Source organism: Zootermopsis nevadensis, unplaced genomic scaffold (assembly GCF_977971745.1).
Source record: "Zootermopsis nevadensis isolate Lab colony 2312 unplaced genomic scaffold, Znev_1.0 Znev_ptg000019l, whole genome shotgun sequence".
Classification (NCBI taxonomy): Eukaryota; Metazoa; Arthropoda; class Insecta; order Blattodea; family Termopsidae; genus Zootermopsis; species Zootermopsis nevadensis.
Genome location: NW_028259151.1, coordinates 2,543,979 through 2,562,774, shown reverse-complemented (window position 1 = coordinate 2,562,774; position 18,796 = coordinate 2,543,979). Strand labels below are relative to the sequence as shown.

At 35.7% G+C, this 18,796-nt stretch overlaps 1 protein-coding gene across 6 annotated transcripts in view; it reads left to right on the top strand.

The window, feature by feature from the left end:
• Nucleotides 1-16,369, top strand: part of LOC110827578 (uncharacterized) — a 55,408-nt gene extending 39,039 nt beyond the window's left edge. For 3 of the 6 annotated variants that reach the window (XM_087351418.1, XM_087351419.1, XM_087351420.1), the window contains 7 exons: nucleotides 1,538-1,759; nucleotides 2,014-2,148; nucleotides 3,967-5,547; nucleotides 8,505-8,604; nucleotides 9,803-11,220; nucleotides 14,713-14,921; nucleotides 15,791-16,369. In XM_087351418.1, the coding sequence (XP_087207544.1) occupies nucleotides 1,538-1,759; nucleotides 2,014-2,148; nucleotides 3,967-5,547; nucleotides 8,505-8,604; nucleotides 9,803-11,220; nucleotides 14,713-14,921; nucleotides 15,791-15,914 (3,789 nt within the window). In that variant the 3' untranslated portion in view covers nucleotides 15,915-16,369. Of the gene's footprint in view, nucleotides 1-1,537; nucleotides 1,760-2,013; nucleotides 2,162-3,966; nucleotides 5,548-8,504; nucleotides 8,605-9,802; nucleotides 11,221-14,712; nucleotides 14,922-15,790 lie in introns of those variants that run through there. The other 3 variants (XM_087351421.1, XM_087351422.1, XM_087351423.1) reach the window with 3 other exon arrangements.
• The last annotated feature ends 2,427 nt before the right edge of the window (nucleotides 16,370-18,796 follow it).

The window sequence follows — 18,796 nt, the reverse complement described above, 5'->3', positions numbered from 1 at the left end:
GCTAGTCGCGCCAGTGGGTCCCTAGCCTTAGTGCGTACGAGCTGTAGACTTCTTAGTAGGGCCCTGAATTTGTTAGATCTTTCGTTTGTCCGTGGGAAGACGTCACGGAATGGTTAAATTTGCGATTAGGTTTTCTAGTATGTGTTGTGGGTGTTCAAAGCTTTAATGCACTGGTCACCAGGTATATGTACGACAGTCGCGAATGTTACCAGTCGGAATAGTGACTTCGAGATTTGATTCCTACCGAGATCCAGTGCATGTTGTACTGGTTATGTATCTGTTAATGTACTAATATTATATCTGTTTTAGCTATAGTCTTAATTTATTTCCTTAAAATAGCTGGAGCGCACTGTTCAATAGCAACTAGGTGACTACCACAATGGTGAGGGACCCACAAAACGTAGATTTTAGTTAAGTTCCAGGCGGCATACCATCTGAAGTTGACTGTATTCTAGAGGCATTAAGCACTTCTGAAATGTTGGTCAGTTTCTGGTAGACTACGGGGTGCACCATCTCAGCAGTCAGTCATCTTCACACACGTCGCCGTGAGAACCTGAAATCTCAAGGATTACAGTCTATTTTCTCACAGATTACAGCCAGGTGGTTGGGGTTGGTGACGTTACATCACGTGTTGTTCGCACTTGATAAAAATACCTTCAGACTATTGTCTCTGTCCAGTTTTCGCTTCGACACGGACAATCCTCAACACTTGATACTACATCGGTATCTTGATCAGCTGGCTGTAATTTCTTCAGCTGTTTACCGACCAATTTTGCATTTGAGATCTAAATATATTTTTAAGTAACGGCGATGATGGCCTTATATCATACTTGTTTAATTGAACATGGAACTGTGAGCCACACTTCCTCGGAAGTTTTAATTTTATAACAGTACCTTTGGGTTGGAGGGTGCTGACATTTGGGTACAAACTGACAAACATTATATCTTACTTTTAATTTTCCAAATGATGTTCTGAAGCCTAAAGATTGTTACCAACCTCATTTTGTTCCATTGGGTGACCATCAAAGACTGTGGAATGCCATTTTTAAATGTCCTTTGTGCACTGGCTTGTCCTTACCGCCACTTTTGTGGTATGTTCGCTCAATGAAAGTGTTCAAGTGATAGGCTGTGTATTTCTGTTACTGGTAATGGTGCTGTACATGCTGCTAGACAGCAGAGCCATACATACAGATTGATAGTTGAGAGAAGTCTTATAGATTAAAATATATTGGTTTTACCAAAATCTTGTTACATTGGGCCCACATTTCCACTGATCAAGGACAGAGCTCAATTCCTCAGTTAGCTGCTGTAGTTTATGTAGATGCTTTGGATTTATGTATATCTTTGGTTCAGCTCCAAAGATGCATTGATGATATTTAATTCACAGTGGCAAAGTTTCTTCAAATCATTTTATTGGTTCAGAAGTTTTGTGGTAAAGTTAACAGTTGAAGAGAACAGTTTTACTGTCATTAAAGTCTTCTGTGTACAAATAAATAGGGTTTGTAATATTTGTTGTTGCTTGGTCTGTTATCACCAGAAGCTGGTGTCCACCTGGAAGCGTTACTGGTTTGTGCTAAAAGATCAACTACTTCTGTACTACAAGTCCCAGCTGGAATGCCTGAACCTCTCAGCTTGTCGTGGTTCCCTCAACATGGGGCTAGTGTCCTGTGTGCGTCCTGGGGCTCACAGAGGCCATCCTGCAACCGGGACTCATGGATATACAATAGAAGTAGTAACAAGAACACAGGTTGTCATTCTTGTAAGTTTGAGAATTTCATTTTTTGAATTGATGTTCAGCCAGAAACTACATGAATTTGTAAAATATAATATTCTTCTGATGCTTATAAGCGTAACATCATTTTATTTTAAGTGTTAGGCAGTTATAGATGTTTTAATTTTATAGTTCCGGAATAAACTTCAGAAACTCAATAAATGAAACTGACATGGTCCGTGGTGTAAGGAATTTAGAATAAACTGAATTTCATCTTATAGGGTTCTTGTGATACTTTTTAGCGAACGAAGGATCGTGGCTTGCAGGAGCAATGGTTGAAAGTTCTTCTTGAATCAATGGCTCTTCCCAACATTTCAACCCCAGTTAGAACTGGTGGAGGACCGGTTCACTTCCGATATTCCTTGGAGAATCTGCCTGTAAGTTGAAGAGGTATATATTCTTGTTTAAAGAGCACTTATGCACTAAAAAATTTGCGTCTCAGTTTCTTATTTATTGTGTCAGAACCATTGTACCTCCATGATAAATTGATACCTATTATCACGGCATGGCATATTCTAGATGGAGAAGTGGGGGGGGGGGGGGGGGTATATGTGAACATACTGAATACGCAATTTCAGTTACTAAGTCCTTCAGCCAAGAACCTCTTACTGTGAAGAACCAGCTTATTACAAAATGTTACATCGGGCCTTGTACTTGGTGGTCTCTTGTGAATACTTTAATGAACCTTTAGGGTCCATGAAATGGGGAATTTCTTGAGTAACTGAGTATAGTGTAATTTTCTCAAGAAGAATACTGCTGCATAAAGTTAGAACCAATCAGCTTTCTGTTTATTCTTAGACTTATTTATTTTTATAAAATGCATCTATACTTCACAAAACAAACTTCGTTTCATTTCATTTTATTGCAGGGATAAAAGTACACTTATTTCGTTTTGAGGTTCTTAAATATTATCACTTTCCCATTGCAACACACTCAATTTACTTCACTGTAGTGACTGTATCACATGCTCTATTAACAAACTAATTTCTTGGAGCAGAGTCCTTGATAAGATGGTAAAAGTTAGGATTTGAGGTTCTCACAGTGGGGAGTATGAAGATGACTGTCTTGTGGTCTTCTGGGTTGTTGCGCCATGTAGTCTGGTAGAAGTATACTGATGCTTCAGAGGTCCTTGCTGACTCCATCATCGGGGCAATGATGGAGGCAGCAAGGACCTCTGAAGCATCAGTATACTTCTACCAGACCACATGGCGCAACAACCCAGAAGACAGCAATCTTCATTTGGCCATTTATTTTTGTATTTGTAGATGAACTTTTAAAAATATTTGTACTGACTTTATGGAAGCCATGTTAATGTTCCTGCTTTATATCCAGGAAGTGTCATTAAAATTTGGGCCCAATGTTTGGCTGTTTTCTGTACTTGTTTTAGGCATACACTTGGAAAGTACATTAACATAGGCCACGACTGCTCCCTTCTGCACCCCTTCTAACATGTGATTAAAAACTTTCCTTACATAGATGATAATGAAAATCCATCTGATAATGCACATACACACATGACTGCTGTTTTCATAAATCTTGAAAGTGATTTTCGTTGCAATGTATTATTTCAACAGGTTATATAAAATAATGGCATTTAACAAATGAAGGCACAGAGAAAAAGAAACTAGAAAAATGAAATCCATCTATTTGGGTATATGCTCTCCTTTTATATGCTGCACAAAGGTAACGTGATTACAGCCAACTCAGAGCGTCTTCAAAGAATTAAGTTTTTAGATATAAGTTGGGAAACAAAGATTCTGAAGCAAATGGTGGCAGGTATTTCCAAAATTTAATCTAATTTTAACTCAATCTTAAATGCGATGTGTACATGTTATACGCACGTGCATATGCGTTACTCTTGTTATGAAATATTTTCATTCTGACACAGGTTTTAACAATTTGATATCTTTACTGCGAGTTTGTCATGCATTCATATGACAAGACATGATATATTGTTAAAGGGTTTTAATTTCTTGTGTATGTACTTGAATAAAACTTTTTGAAAGAAGTAAACATACCACCATTTTTGTTTATAAAAAAATCATATTATATTTTTAATTGTAAATAGTACCCTCAAATCTGAAGTGGGAGCCTGCATGTGGTGCTTTATGATTGTGAACTGTTAAGTGAATAGTCTGTTGCCCACATGATCTGAATGTGTTTCCATTCCTTATTGTTTTGTGTATATGTTTCAGCTAGAGGCAGAAGACAAAGAAAAACAGAAAACTTTGCCTCACCATACCACAGTTGCACGCAATAATAGTGTGCTTGGGCGTATTAAACGTATGGGCGGTCGCTCTTATGGAGGAAGTCTGGATACAATCCTAAAACATAATCCCAGCCAAGAGGTGCAACATCGGTCCCCACAGCAACCAAATATCCCACGAATTAAGGCTGTAGATAGAATGTTAGGATTACAGCAGAAAGACGAACAGGAAATTGAAGATGATAGAGAAGGACAGTGCTTAAACAATTATGAATACACTGAAGTTCTGAAAAGTACAGCTGACAGCACTGACTTTGAAAATGAAGATCAGTGCCATAAGGACTCTACAAATTTACTTTCAAAAGACAGAATTTTGAAGTTAGATGGTGGAGAGGAAATTGAATGTAGTGATGATTCATCACAAAGACTTGTAGCCATTGCATCAGGCTCACATGAAATAAAGGAAATTAACTTTAAATTAAGAAATGATGAGACTAACCGAGAAATAACTGATGAAAGTAAAAATCACGAAATATTCAATGTCATGTGTATAGAAGACGCAAAGAAATTGACTACTAATTTCCTTGAAAACCAGAGATTTGTTTCTTCCTTAGAAAGTGAAGAAGTAATGTTTGTTGAAAACAAACTATATGAGAAGACTGAGGAGATAGGAAATGGTGATGAAAATAAAATTGAAAACAAAGTCAACAAAAAGACTAGTCATGTTGAAGCAGATGAAGAGTATGATTCTGAAGAGGAACTTAGTAGATTACAACACAGGGTTTCAGAAGATGAAAAAATGTATGAAGTTGTGCCAGTTAATATAGATGAAATGAAACAAGTTCAGAAAGACACAGAAGATATGGAGGAAGATGATTACTACTGCAGCTATGACAAATTTTCACTGATTCATTCATTGCCTGATCAAAACAACGGCTCCTCCCCAGAACCTGATTTACCCCCTCGTCCATCTGTGGGTAGTAGTGATTCAAATAAAAGTCAACTTAAGCATCAGGATACTAAAACTGAGGATGAAGGAGCAGACTACAGTACATATTATGAAAGTACTGAAAGTTACAATACCAGCACTTCATCATCACAGTTTTTATCATCTGGTGGAGATGGCACTCCATCTAAAATCAAGGGTTCCAAATTACATGGTAGAATTAAATTTAAGAAAAAGGATTCACCATCCAAGGAATCAGTTACCTTGGGGGATGCAAGTAGTAATGGTAAAAAAAAGCGGAAAACAAGTTTTCTACGCCGTATGTTGAAGCATCATCATAAGAAGCCAGAATCTAATTCACAGACTCTTATAACTTCTGATAACTGTAGTGATGAACCTGAATATGAAACTGTTGACTATTCAGTTCCCACATTGAAACAAGATGTTGCTGAGGAGAAGCAGCAGCCAGAGCATGCTGCTAGACATAACAGCACTGAGAGTTTAGACAAAGAAGTGCCTAAAGATAAGTGGTATGGAACAAAGAGCCTACTGACAGAACAGGCGATGCTTGAATTGAAGATGAAACTGAAGGTCCGAGATGATTCAGCTGTTTCTACGAATCAGGTGAGCATGGAACAACACTTAGCCTCTATTCTTCAATTATACTGTATTTTCTTTTTCATTCTTTTTAAGCACAGAGATTATTGGTGTTTTAAAAGCACATAACTCTTGTCTTAAGGTATGTTGAAAGTAAAATGCATTTATTCCAGCTTTTCTTTTTATGATGTTTGTATTTAGTTGTTTAAAGTTATGCAATCTGATGTACACTGTGCAGCAATGATGAAGTACTGAAAAGTCCCAAAGCGGAAGTGATGTAAATGTACTCTTGGTGTTGTAATTCCAGTGTTTCATGATATTGTGTTTTTCTGTGCAGCTTTTTTGTACCTGCCATTAATTAAAATTGTTTATGTGCGATGTCTAATGTCTAAGCAAATGTACCAATATGCCTGCCTAATTTGAAGCTAAACATGAATACTGTAAATTACTTTTCTGAGACAATACATCGAAGTTTCATGTTAAAGTGGGGTGAAAGTTTTACTTGGTTGTGATATTTGTAAGAAAATGATCAGTTGTTTTGTCTTTAAAACATACACACTCCAGTAACTTATTTAATGAGAAGAAAGTACTCTTCAGTCTGCCTTAGCATTCACATTACACTGCATTATTTGTGCTGCAGTGGTGAGGCTAGAAGTTCGAAGGAAGCAGGTATTATTTTATTTCCTGTGATTAGTTGTTAATTGGCATTTTAATTTAAAGGTTTTATGTCTGAATCTGTCTACATAAATAATTTTACTTGAAAACACATACACTTTAGAAAGGATTTTATTTCATAAAGTATATGAATTCCTTATATAAATTTAAATTAAAATGTTAGCTCTTAAAAGGGCTGTTTTAAAGATCTGACATCTTTAATAAGATATCCAGAATATTTGAGCAACAGCCATGGATCTCATTCATTTTAGCATGGTATCAGTACAACATTGAAATGAAGTAACTTAACCGTTTAGTGACCTTATATCATTATTTTAATTTTATGGTCCATTTGTTACTTTTGACATGTTATTTGAGGTGGACATTAGTGTGGTTTATTTCTTATGTAATGGAGACTTGGAGGTTTTCATGTACTCTAATTGCTGCCATGTGTACTCTTGTCTGTTTGTTTAAAAGTGCAACAGCAAGTTACCCTTGCAGTATGGGGTTGTTGTTTGAATATTGTTTTATATCCATTCCTTCTCCATTCTCAATAATATTGCTCACCGTGATGGATCTATTTGTGAGCAAGTAATTTGTCTTATTAAAAATGGCAACACTCTAGGTGAACATTATGATATTCCATGGTCCATGACAAGAGCATGGCTATAGAAATACTAGATGAATGGACAAATTAAAAGTCACCGAGGAAATAGGTTATGGCACATATTCAGTCAAGCTCAGGGTGCTACAACTTGGAAAAGTCTTTTACATTAATTCACTTTTCCCTTCAAATTAAGCAGAAGTATTATGGCACTGTTTTATAGAAATTGAACATAAGTAATTTTAGATAGTGGAGAATAGAGGAAAGCCACATTTGGAAAAAAAATTTATGAATGACTAGAATTTTTATGCCAGCTATACGCTTGCTTACATCACTTCTGGTTTGGGACTTAGCTTTATTAAATAAAGCTATTTGGTGAGATTGTGGTAAATATTGTCAAGTATTACTGAACTGGTTATACATTTTTACTCTTTCAATTCCCTTTTAAAATTATTATACATAATATAAATTTTTTAAATTCTTTTTACATATGATTTGTATACTTGCATGAGGGCTATGTATTATATTGTGTACAGGATATTTTATATAATAAGTATGAGCATACACACACACACACACACATGCACATGTGCATGCTGTAAACAGAAATATTTGTTTTATATAAAAATTTATGACAGTTTCTAATCTTAATTTTATGATACCTTTCTGTTTAATACACTTGGAGTCAACATCATAAGTATAATCTTAACATTGCATTTCTTTCCTGTCACTAGTATGAACTTCAGAATTCATGTTTGCCCTTGACTTGGTCTCTTGTGTTATATTGCATTTCATGAGGTACACAGGAGGTGAAGAAATTTATGGTTCTATTTGATGTTGATTGGTAAATATTTTCAAATGTTGGACTGCTGTATACCTTCAGAAACTTAGGAGATCCAGGGAACCACTTTCATGATTCTAGTCTATGAAATGACAAAAGCCATACTTATGATTTGGGTGAATAGTTGCTTACCATGAATTCATCTATGAAGTCAGGCAAATAACCAGACTGCATTAGTGTGTGTGTGCGTGCGTGCGCGTGTGCACGCTTACATGTACTCATGCATGTACACACACTCACAGGACACACAACACAGACAAGGCACTTACAGTCAATGAATATAGTCAGTTTTAACATTTTGCCATATCTAATAATTTGATTGAAATCATTCTGTTGGTATGATTTGTTGTTACAACATGGCTTGGAATATCTTCAAGTTGTTAAAAATGAAACTGGATAATGTGGTTGCATAAATATAATGAAATGAGGTGAGTGCAGTGGATATTCAAATGAAGTATTTCCTTATTGGCAAAAATCACTTTACCAATAGTGTGTAGCTTCTCTATGTGTTTTCAAGAAGTGATGTTCTTCTGGGTTTTTGGTGCAATGCCAACGTGGTCTGTATATGATTCCAAAACTCAGATCATGATCATGAAAACCTGAGATTTTAAGAAGTTTTGTTGGTGGTACTTTACACCAAAACTAGCCACACAAATGTAATCTTGATTAATACTGATTCACTATAACCCATACTTTACATCAAGATGTAAAATATTTCTAAATGCTTCAAAAGTAGAAAATTGTGCAGTAATGTAGTCAAATGATTTTCATACATCTGCAGAATTTTCAGATTTTATTTAATTTATTTTGGTTTTGTTACTATCCCATTATATTAAGATGAATGCAGAATTTTAGTTTAGTATGTTATAGTATAATATTTTACAGGATATTGGGTATGAATGCATTTCATCAAATGAAGTGTCTGAGAAGAAGCCTGTTCCTACTCCAAGATCAAGAAAGCAAAATTCCAATCAAGGTAACAAAGGTCAGGTAAAAGATGATGCTGGCTCTTCTTTCCCTAAAACACAATGTTTCTTTAAAATCAGTCCTTCATAATAATAGACTATTTGTTAGCCAGGAGAAAATCTTTGACCTCAGCAGTAGGGACCCATGTGGAATTCTAACGGCAGTAAATGTGCGTCTAGAAACTGTTGTATTACGGTTGAGAAAACATTGTGCCATAGTCTGATGGAGTTTTGTGTGCTAATTAATTCAGCCTAATTTTATATTATTTTCTGTATTATGTATGTTTGTTTGTGGTATGAACTGAAGACTGTAATAGTGGTCAGCAGTCAAAAGAAGGGTAAAGCCATTCATAGTGAAGCTAGGGAGGTGATAAATCATGTGAATCACCAGTGTAAACAAGAAACAATGGAGAAGTCTGATTTTGTCTATTTGCTGTGCAGATGAAGAACAGTGAACTGATGTGGAGTGTCAGTTGCAACAGTGAGATGGATTGAGCAGGACAGGAGAAAGAAATTTTGCAGAGTTAAAGCCACATAATTTTGAAAAGTTTCATATGTTCCCCCTATAATGTCTTCCCACTATACAAAGGTCAAAGTAACAGGAAGTACTTATTGGTCTGTGTTTTAATTAAATTTTCCTCAATCTTCATTATTAACATCAAATGATAGTTCTGGAAATATCTTTGGTATTGACTAATTTCCACAATTTTGTGACCTGTGAAACATGGGTTCATAACATTTAGGATAATGTGAACTATTTTGAGAAGAGTAATTTTAAATTGAAAGTGGTTTGAAGTTTGTATTAATCTTACTGTTCCTTGCATGATATGTTAACACAATACAGTCATAAGTGTTTTATGTGCTAGTTTTGCATTTAAAGATGCCATTGAATTTTTTAATTATGATTGTCAGCACATCACAACAGCTATAAAGTTTTTGCATATCATGCTGAAAGTTTTTGGTATCTGTAGTTTGTTATATCTACATCTATTTCTTATAATCAGAGATGATAGATTACTTGAAGACTCATACATTAACTGTTTTATTGTAGTAAGAAAGGGGTACAAGAGAGGATGTTTTCATTTACATCAGATGCAGTGTTTTATTATACCAATTAACAGTTGTGAAATGTCAAAAGGATTTTATGTAGCAAAAGTTATATATTGTCATGTTATTTGGCAAGCTAACATATGAAGCATTTGTATTTATTCTTTGTAGGATTTGTGTGCGAGGCCTCAAGATATCGATGCAATGACAGCTTGAATCGAGCAAATAAGCCTCCAAGTCTACCGCCACGTAGAGTAGCAAGACCTCATTCTCCTTGGCATGATGTTCCTAAAAATAATTCTCCTGTCTATGGTAACTTTCAAGATCTTGGCATAACTACTGGAATAAAAGAAGACTCTAAGATTAAAGAAACACTGGAGCCAATGAATGAAAAACAGTCAACAGCACAAGCTACTGAATGTGTTCAGGAGTTTCAAGATGAATATTTAGGTACACCTCGTGGTTTTGTATATGTTCAGAACAAGTGGAAAGCTGCAGAGAAGTCTGGTGAACAGCATGTTGACCAACCAGGAACTAAAGGAAAGCTGTTGTTCCAGAAGTCTCCACAAAGGGACACGTTTCCTGAGAAATGTAGCAGTACAGAAGTTAAGGAGAATCATGTGGGGAGTGAAGATGGCGATAGTTCAGGGAGTGATATTGTGAGCCATGAACATGAATGTGGTACAGAGGTTGTTGCAAGTACATACAGTTCTGATATTTATAGTGATGTTCACAAAGAGCATGTATCCACAAAAACAGTAATCAATAGCCTGAACTCACAAAATGATGAAGTAATGGACAGAGTTAGTGATTCAAATAATGTTGAGGATAAGAAGGGAGGTAATGCAGTAAATTGTGTAAAAGATGAAACAGACAAAGTAAATAATGTTAAATTGAAATGTAATGTTAATATTGAACAGAAAATAGGAAGTATAGAAACAAAACACCATGACGTGTCTGGTGACATAATTATTAATTACAGTAATGATGACCATAATAAGTTTAATATAAACACCACACATCAGAAATATCATTCAGATGACACAGTTGTAACTCTAAGAAAATCCCAAAGTGGTTCCATTTCTATGTGTAACAAACATGAAATGTTCCTTAAAGATACTAAAAACTGCGAAGTAGCAGTTAACTATGAGAGCAAAGAACTTCCGTCTAATGAGCTTCGTAATGAAAGAGACAGGAAAAATGGAACTGAAGACAATGTGTTTATCATGAATAATAACACTGTCTGCAGTAATATTTTTAGTATTTCAACAGATTCTTCAGCACAGCAAGAAACTAAAACTCTGTTTAATAATGTGTATAACCAGAACATGTTGAAAAGTGGAATTACTGAAGATGTTTGCAGCAGATCAGTAGACAGTGCAGAGACAGGAGGGTGTGAAGACGCAGTTCCTCGTTTGAATCGTCATTCGGATGAGCTGAACCTCTTACTAGCACAGCTGGCTGAGATCACATCTGCGCCTTTACTACCTCAGTGTGCAGCCACTAGTCTTGTTGACATTCCTAAGGGCAGGAAACCAAAGGCTCAAACTGACGAGTCTTCACAGCTTGATGCGACCCAGCCAAAATCGGTATGCAAATAGAAAGTTTGGTAAGAATTTTTTTTATATAATTGTAGGTCAGACAAGGTAAAGCAGCATTTATGAAGCTATGATCTTTCTTTGAAACCTACAGATGTTGGGTTGGCTTACTAATGACAGGGTGTCCCTAAAAGATATATACACACAGTCAATGAATGAAATAAAATACATTTTATTAAACTAAAATCATTTTAAATTAGTGAATTAGCAAATCTAGTGTAGGTGTTCAGAATGACCCCTGTTGGCTTTTTAGCACAGTTGGCAGCAAATAGTTTCAATACCAGTAAATATATAAACTTCTTTCACATAAGAATGGATTATATTGGTTATAATGGTATAACTGCTACTAAGCATGACTTTGGATCAGTATGAAACTGACAGGCAATGTGAGACCTATTGCCATGAAATCACTGTAACCAATAATTTTTAACTTTAAAAACATAGTAAATCAGACAGGTTCTTGGGGGAAAATTAATCAAAACTTTAATGTGTTTTATAAATGAGATTTTATTTATTATTTATCATTTCCTTTTTAAAATTCGCTTGCAGTTTATATAGCATTTATATAGCCTATGGATGTGGCTCATATTCATTAAATACAATGTCCCAAAAGGTTGTACACATATAATAACTTTAGTGGCCAGTTCTCAGTCAGTTGATCATTGCATTGATTCTGTATGTTGAAAACAGTAATGCAAAATTTCCTAGTTAACTGTGATACAGACCAGTTGTCCTACCATTAAAATTATTCTAATTATAATCCACTTTACAATTTTAGGGGATGGAGATTTGAAATGAAGTGTGGCTCTACCTCCTCTCCTTTAATTGACGTGGATTACGTTTTTCTGTCTGGTCAGATCTGGAATGAAATTTTGTAACAGTCTGTTAGTTGAACTTGTTGGGCATGTACAGTTAGTTAATTACTAATGCCCTTTTATACACAGACCATTGTAATGCAACATGGGAGGAGGTGAGTCCATTTGAACTCATTATCCCATTATTTCAGTTGTTCAAGATTTTGACATTTTATCAATTGTATATATTTTAATATTGACATATACAAATATTTAATTTACATTCAGTTTTAACAACTGATACCCATGGACTCTCTTGGTGGCATTATCTTGAGCAAAATTAACAGCACTAGAGATTAAGCATCCCTTTGACTTTAATCAAAATTTATCAATCCACGGACTGCCTGTGAATTGTCATTGTCTTTTATTAGGTCAATATAACTAACTCCCTTTTTGAGAAGGTTAAGTAAACTGAGCTAGTCAAAAAAATTTCCCATCTTTTATGGAACCCAGAGGTTTATTACCATGTTTACAGTAGACCACCACCAGTGCCTACCTTTCAACCTCATTTTCTTGAAGTCCATTTTAATGTTACAATTATTCTGTCTATGCCTGGGTGTTCTAAATGATCTTTTCCCTTGAGGCATTTTAACCAAAATTTTGTACACTTTCCTCATCTCCCCATCAATCACATTCTTACCTCATTTGAACATCCTAAAATATCTGGTGAAGAGTGCAGACTTTAGTGGTCCTTATTATGCAGTTTCATGTAGCTTCCCATCACTTCATCTGTCTTGGGGTTGAGATAATTTCCTAAGCACCTTGTTTTCATTCTGTGTTCTTCCCTTAGTTAGAGACCAAGTTTTACATTCATACAGAACAACAGGAAAAGTTGTAGTGTGTACATTTGTAGTATCTAATTTATAGTATGCATGTTTTAGTCTCTACAGTTTAGAAGCAGACAGGAAGACAAAAGATTCTCAACTGCATTGTAACAAGAATTCTCTGAATTTAGTCTGCTCTTAATTTTTTGAATGCAATTTTAATTTGTTTCCATTGTTCACAAATATTTAAACTTTTCCACATTTTCAAAGCATTTATTAGCTATATTTAGATAATGATTTTGTATAAAAGCTTGGTGATGAGACATGATTATGTACTCAGGTATATCTGTGTTTACTACTAGTCCAGCTTTCTTACTGGCATCTAATGGGGCTTCTGTGTTTTATGTTTCCACTTAACAAATAATGTCATCAGTAGAGCCTAGAAGCTGTTGTGTCCCATTCAGTTCCACTCTCTCTTTGTCTTTTTCTTTGAACCTTCTTGATAACATATAAAGAAAAGTTGAGCTGGGATAGCTCAGTCAGTGTAGTGACTGGCTATGGACTGGACAATCAGGGTTCGATCCCCAGTGGGGGAGAGGATTTTTACTCTGTGTCCAGACTGGCTCTGGGGCCCACCCAGCCTCCTCTCCAATAGGCACCATGGTTCTTTCTGGGGGATAAAGCGCGGCTGAGGCGTGACACACCACTCACCCTGACCTAGTGCTGAGGTTAAGAATGAGTAGGAGCTATAACTCCTCTCCCCCCCAAGCGCCTACATGGCATATAGTGCCACAGCTTTACTTTATGTTAAAGAAAAGTTGAAGAGTAGTGGTGCTTTAGACCATTTTGAATAAGAAATGCATTAGACAAATGTTTACCTATACATATTATAATGTAGGTTATATTTCATGATTTGAACTTTGTAGCTTATATCAATAATATTAAGAATATAGTTCTTACCCCAAAGAAAACACAACACCTCCATTACAAAGATAATTTGGTTAATGCTATTTAGAGAAATAATGACAGTTTATTCTGAGAATCATATGAAACTCGTAAATACATTTTGGGAAAGATGCAGGGGCTTATTGAGCATTGAAGTGGGTGGTGCATATAATTGCCATGGGTTTAAAATGTTAAATACATTTTAATTAAACTAACCAGTTTAATGGGTGTACCATATTCAATAAAAATTGTAGGCTTTTCTGAAATATGTAAGTAGCTGATGTGTTGTGCCAATTTTATTCTTATTTTTTATCTAGTATCTAATGAATGCAGAATATCTGATGAGTAGCTGATCGATTATGTTGAAATCCACACTGTGATTCCCAGTAATTTTGTCTACATGTGTGGTGAAATGTTGTATGTTGTTGGTAATAGTGTTATTTTTCCACAGTTAGTAGGATTAGTTTGAAGGCCATATGCAGTTTCATAGTGTATGATTCTGTATAATGAATAATATTAGTAGATTTATAAAGTTTTAAGTTAACAATCAAATGCCAGTTTAACAAATTTGTTAAAGAAATTTATTGAGTAATATATGAATCTATTTGAAATAATAAGTTAGTTAAATTTCCATGAAGTTTCTATATGTAAGAAAGGATGAATGTTACCTCATGTCTTTGATTTGAACTTCAGAAGATTTCTGATAATTCTTTGTTTTGAACAATCAATATAATTTATCTGCTGTATTATTGCATGTGACTAAGAACTGACGCTTGGAATTCTCATGAAAATAATTCAGTGAAAGAAGTAAAGTTTGCTTTGTACTTGTTATCAACTGGTACTAAGTGTTCTTCATGTGTGGTTTACTTTAATGTGTATGAATTATGTATTTTGACATTACTGTCTCTTTTCTTCATTAGTTTGTGTTGGGCCCCATAAGGAGGAGACGTCATTCAGATCCTGACTATGATGTGCCTCGTCCACATGGCTCACTACTGCATCTGTTGTCATCCAATAGAATGGCATCTCATTCTAGTGACCACAGTGAGTCGGGACAAGAAAGTGATGTCATACAGGCCACACGTTTCTTTGGAGATACAGAAAACTCAAGCAATTCTACTTGCTCCAGGTATCATATATTTGCCTTTAGGGAGTAGGAGAGAAGTATAAATTATTCTTACGAGTATGTGCGTGTAAGACTTTCTGTGAACTCACGGTTCATGACTATAATATTTGTTTAACAGAAACAAAATATTCTTACTTTGTGCCCTGCTAAAGAATAAAATATTTGTCTGCAGCTAATATTAATTGCAAATATCGGGATATTTGTTTATTATGGGGTTGACCCTCTTCTAGTCTAAATACTTGAAAGCACTTTCAGGTAAATCATCTGTCAGAAGTATTCATATTTTTTTTATCCTGTAGTTACTTCTGATGTTTTAGTAGTAGGTTGTATGTTTTGTTGGGGAAATATTCCATTTGCATATTGCCTCCAGTTTGTTGGTTATCTTAATGTGGAATAATATAAATATAACTTTTTAAGTAAGTGGTGAAATAATTGGGTAAAATCTGGTATTATAACCAGAATAAGACTGAGGTAGTTTAGTTTGGTCGCCCTTGGTGGACTAGTGGTTAGTGTGCTCGCCACTGGACCCAAGGTTCGCAGCTTCAAGGATTTTTAAGGGTGATAAAAACCTTACGAGCATGATACGAGATGTTTCGTGAGCAAAATTCAGTGGCCATTTCTCACCCAAGTCTCCTGATTTACTGCTAGATGGCTCTGGCAGTTAAATCAGGATTGAGTAGAAATTGTGCAGAGGCAGTGGGCTTGTCACTCACTACTCATAAATGCGCGCTTCAAAAGACCAAGAATCCTCCTAAGTGGGGAGGTCATGGCCCAAAAACGGGTTGAAGCACAGGTGATGAAGATAGTTTAGTTTGTACTGTAAACGTTTTTGTAAGTTTAAAACACTGCTGTAATAATTACATTTCTTGCAGCTTAAGCCTGAGGCGCAGTGTGATATCAGAAGTTGATGACCAATCAGATATGAGCTACTATATAAGCATGGCTCCTGACTCCTTAGAAGTGCCTCTAAACAAAAATGTGGAAGGAAACGTGTAATCTACAAAGAAGATTTTAACAGATGATTTATACTAAAACTTGAATTTGCATAAATGCATACATATGTTATATTTCACTTTTTAATTGTTACAGCCACAATTAAGCTTTTCATTTTATAAATAAATTTGAAATGGCTTATTTACAAAAAGTGGTCATTACTACTTCCTTTATACATATTATGTTAACGACTCTTCTCTTGCGTCAGTCACAAAACAACACTTGTACTATTTCCCATGAATACTGTTTTATCACTGAATAGACGACGTCTGAAGATTCCAGATGTATTGAGTTTTGTATATACTTGTAGGAGAGAAGTGATATATATGAAATTGGAAGTGCCTAATTCCATTTTAATAGTATAATGTTTTATAATATATTAATTCTTACTTTAAACATGTATATTTTAGTAGTGTTGCAGGATAAATGATCTAAATAAATATTTAATGTGAACACAGCATGATTATTTATTTATTTATTTGACTGTACTGCTAGACACAATAGTGCTTAATAAAACATATCTCTGGCCCTCTCTTTCTTGTTAATTATTCCATGTCACTAAGTTTTTATTAAAATTCTCTGTCGGTACTGTGGCATTAAAATAACACATGGGAGACGTGTCTCCTGGTTCAAAACAGGGCTGTAAATTTGATGATTTCATTGAGTTTAAAAACATTCAGAAGTGATTTGAGAAAAAAATTAGAGAGACATGGAGTAATAAGAGTTTTCTATTTCCAACCAATAATCATGTTTTGTCGACGACGCCTCCACCACCATGACCACTGTGCTACTTTGGAGAAACAGGATGACCATTAGAGCTGAGTTACAATCGGAAAGAAGGACTACTAGAGAAATCGACACTGGACAAACATGCTTATGTGGAGGGCCATCGGAAGAAAAGTTTGGAATGGAGCCAAGATTTTAAGAATCTAAAGCAACGGTACTTAGAGAAAGTACGAAGAACCGGCCCACTTGGATTGTTTGACGGACCCCATGAGTCAGACCAATCTGGAAATTTCGCCCATGTGGATTCCTCTGATCAACAAGGAGGTTAGCAATAGTGTGTAATTAATTAGGTACAGATAGTTTCTTCTGCAGCAACGGTCCCAAGATACTTTGTGGTTTCATGTATCACAAAGTTTCTCTTCCTCCTGCAGTGGTAGTATCCTGTCTTCCTGCACAGATGACGTTAGTTGTACGTTATTATCTGTTTCATGAAATTCCCACGACTTACAGGCTCGGATTGAACACCACTTTCTTTCTTTCGATGTGATTAAATGTCAATTACTGCGTTTTCGGTGCTGGTCGTTTTTTTAGAGTTTTATGAGTGGTCCTATAATTCTTATTTTATCATATTTCTATCATCTGCTGTCAAGACCTGTATTCAGGTGGATATAATGAGAAAGTTGAGTGACATATGTTGTGACGGGATTGATCGCGGGCGAGGGTGTGATACTGGACGATTCTTGGAGGGGAGAGTTTGATGACCGAGCGATACTGGATATCATCGATTTTGTGGACCATCGATTTTCTTTGATCGTCGATTTTGATCACCGATTTTCTTTAGTCCATCGATTTTGAGCCCTGTTTTCCTACCGTAGAGGAAAGCATCCCCGAGGCTGCCGACCAGTCGGTACAGCGCGCTTGTATATGGCATATGGCTAATTTTTCTTCAGGACTAATGCTTCTTCTCATAGTTGTGTTTTGTTTTGTCAAATCACCTTCCACTCTTCTTAACAGGTAATCAAAAGTAGACATCGACATTCGAAAATAACAAACTATGAGAAGAAGCATTAGTCCTGAAGAAAAATTAGCCATATGCCATATACAAGTGCGCTGTACCGACTGGTCGGCAGCCTCGGGGATGCTTTCCTCTACGGTAGGAAAACCGAATTGTCTGAACGCACTCCACTACAATACGTGCGCTACTGGCGACCTATTCGCTCTTTTAACGCATCGCATCTTTCGGTTTCCAGTGACAAAACCAAATGTCATCAGCGACCGATTCGGTGCTTTTACCGTACACGGTCGACAGCCGTTTCATGTGAACATTCACATATAACGTGCATTGCCACTGTGGTGTACGGTAAAATAATCGATTCGATAAAACGGCCGATTCGGTGTCGTGTGAACGAGCTCTTACGGACCCAACTGAGTAGGTACCTCTCGCATGATGACGGAAACTGAGTCAGTTTCCGACACGTCGTGGTTTTCTTGTTTTTAAAAAAGGACGATGGAAAATGGATGCGGCAGTAAAGAGTGCATTTTTTAAGCAAGACTTCTGTTTGCAGTATCAGGTAGATAAATCGATATCACGGGGAGTGAACAAATGGTTTTGATAGTGCTCTTTATAATTTTTATACTAACGTTTTTCTTTAAACCAGTTTTGTACAGTAGAAAAGTACACTATGCAGGCCTCATGTATAAACTGACGTAATTATTGTTAGAGGTATATTTGTCTCACTTGAATAATCACATACAAATTTGTAGTTGCGTCCTTTAGAAACGTGGACCTTAAAACGAATTAAAGCGGATGAAGCTCTCACATTGTAGCGCTTAGCGAAAGTTAGAAGATACAAGCCTAAGATACACAACATTTTAATTAAATAAAGAGGCTCTAATTAAAGTGAATGAAACTTACGCAAAGCAGGAGCTTTTTTGTGTGTTTTGTGACTTGCGCAGTAATTGGTAGGCAATAATTTTTTTTGACATATTAACAATAGAGAAAATTATATAGACCATGTCGGTACGGAGTGTAGCTATAGTATAATTTTACTTCGTTTCCGTCTTCTTTCATTTGAAAATATTTAATAATGGCCATGACCTCTGCAAACCCAAGAAAGTTTTTCTTAAAGTTTCCATTTATAACATATTGAATGCATATT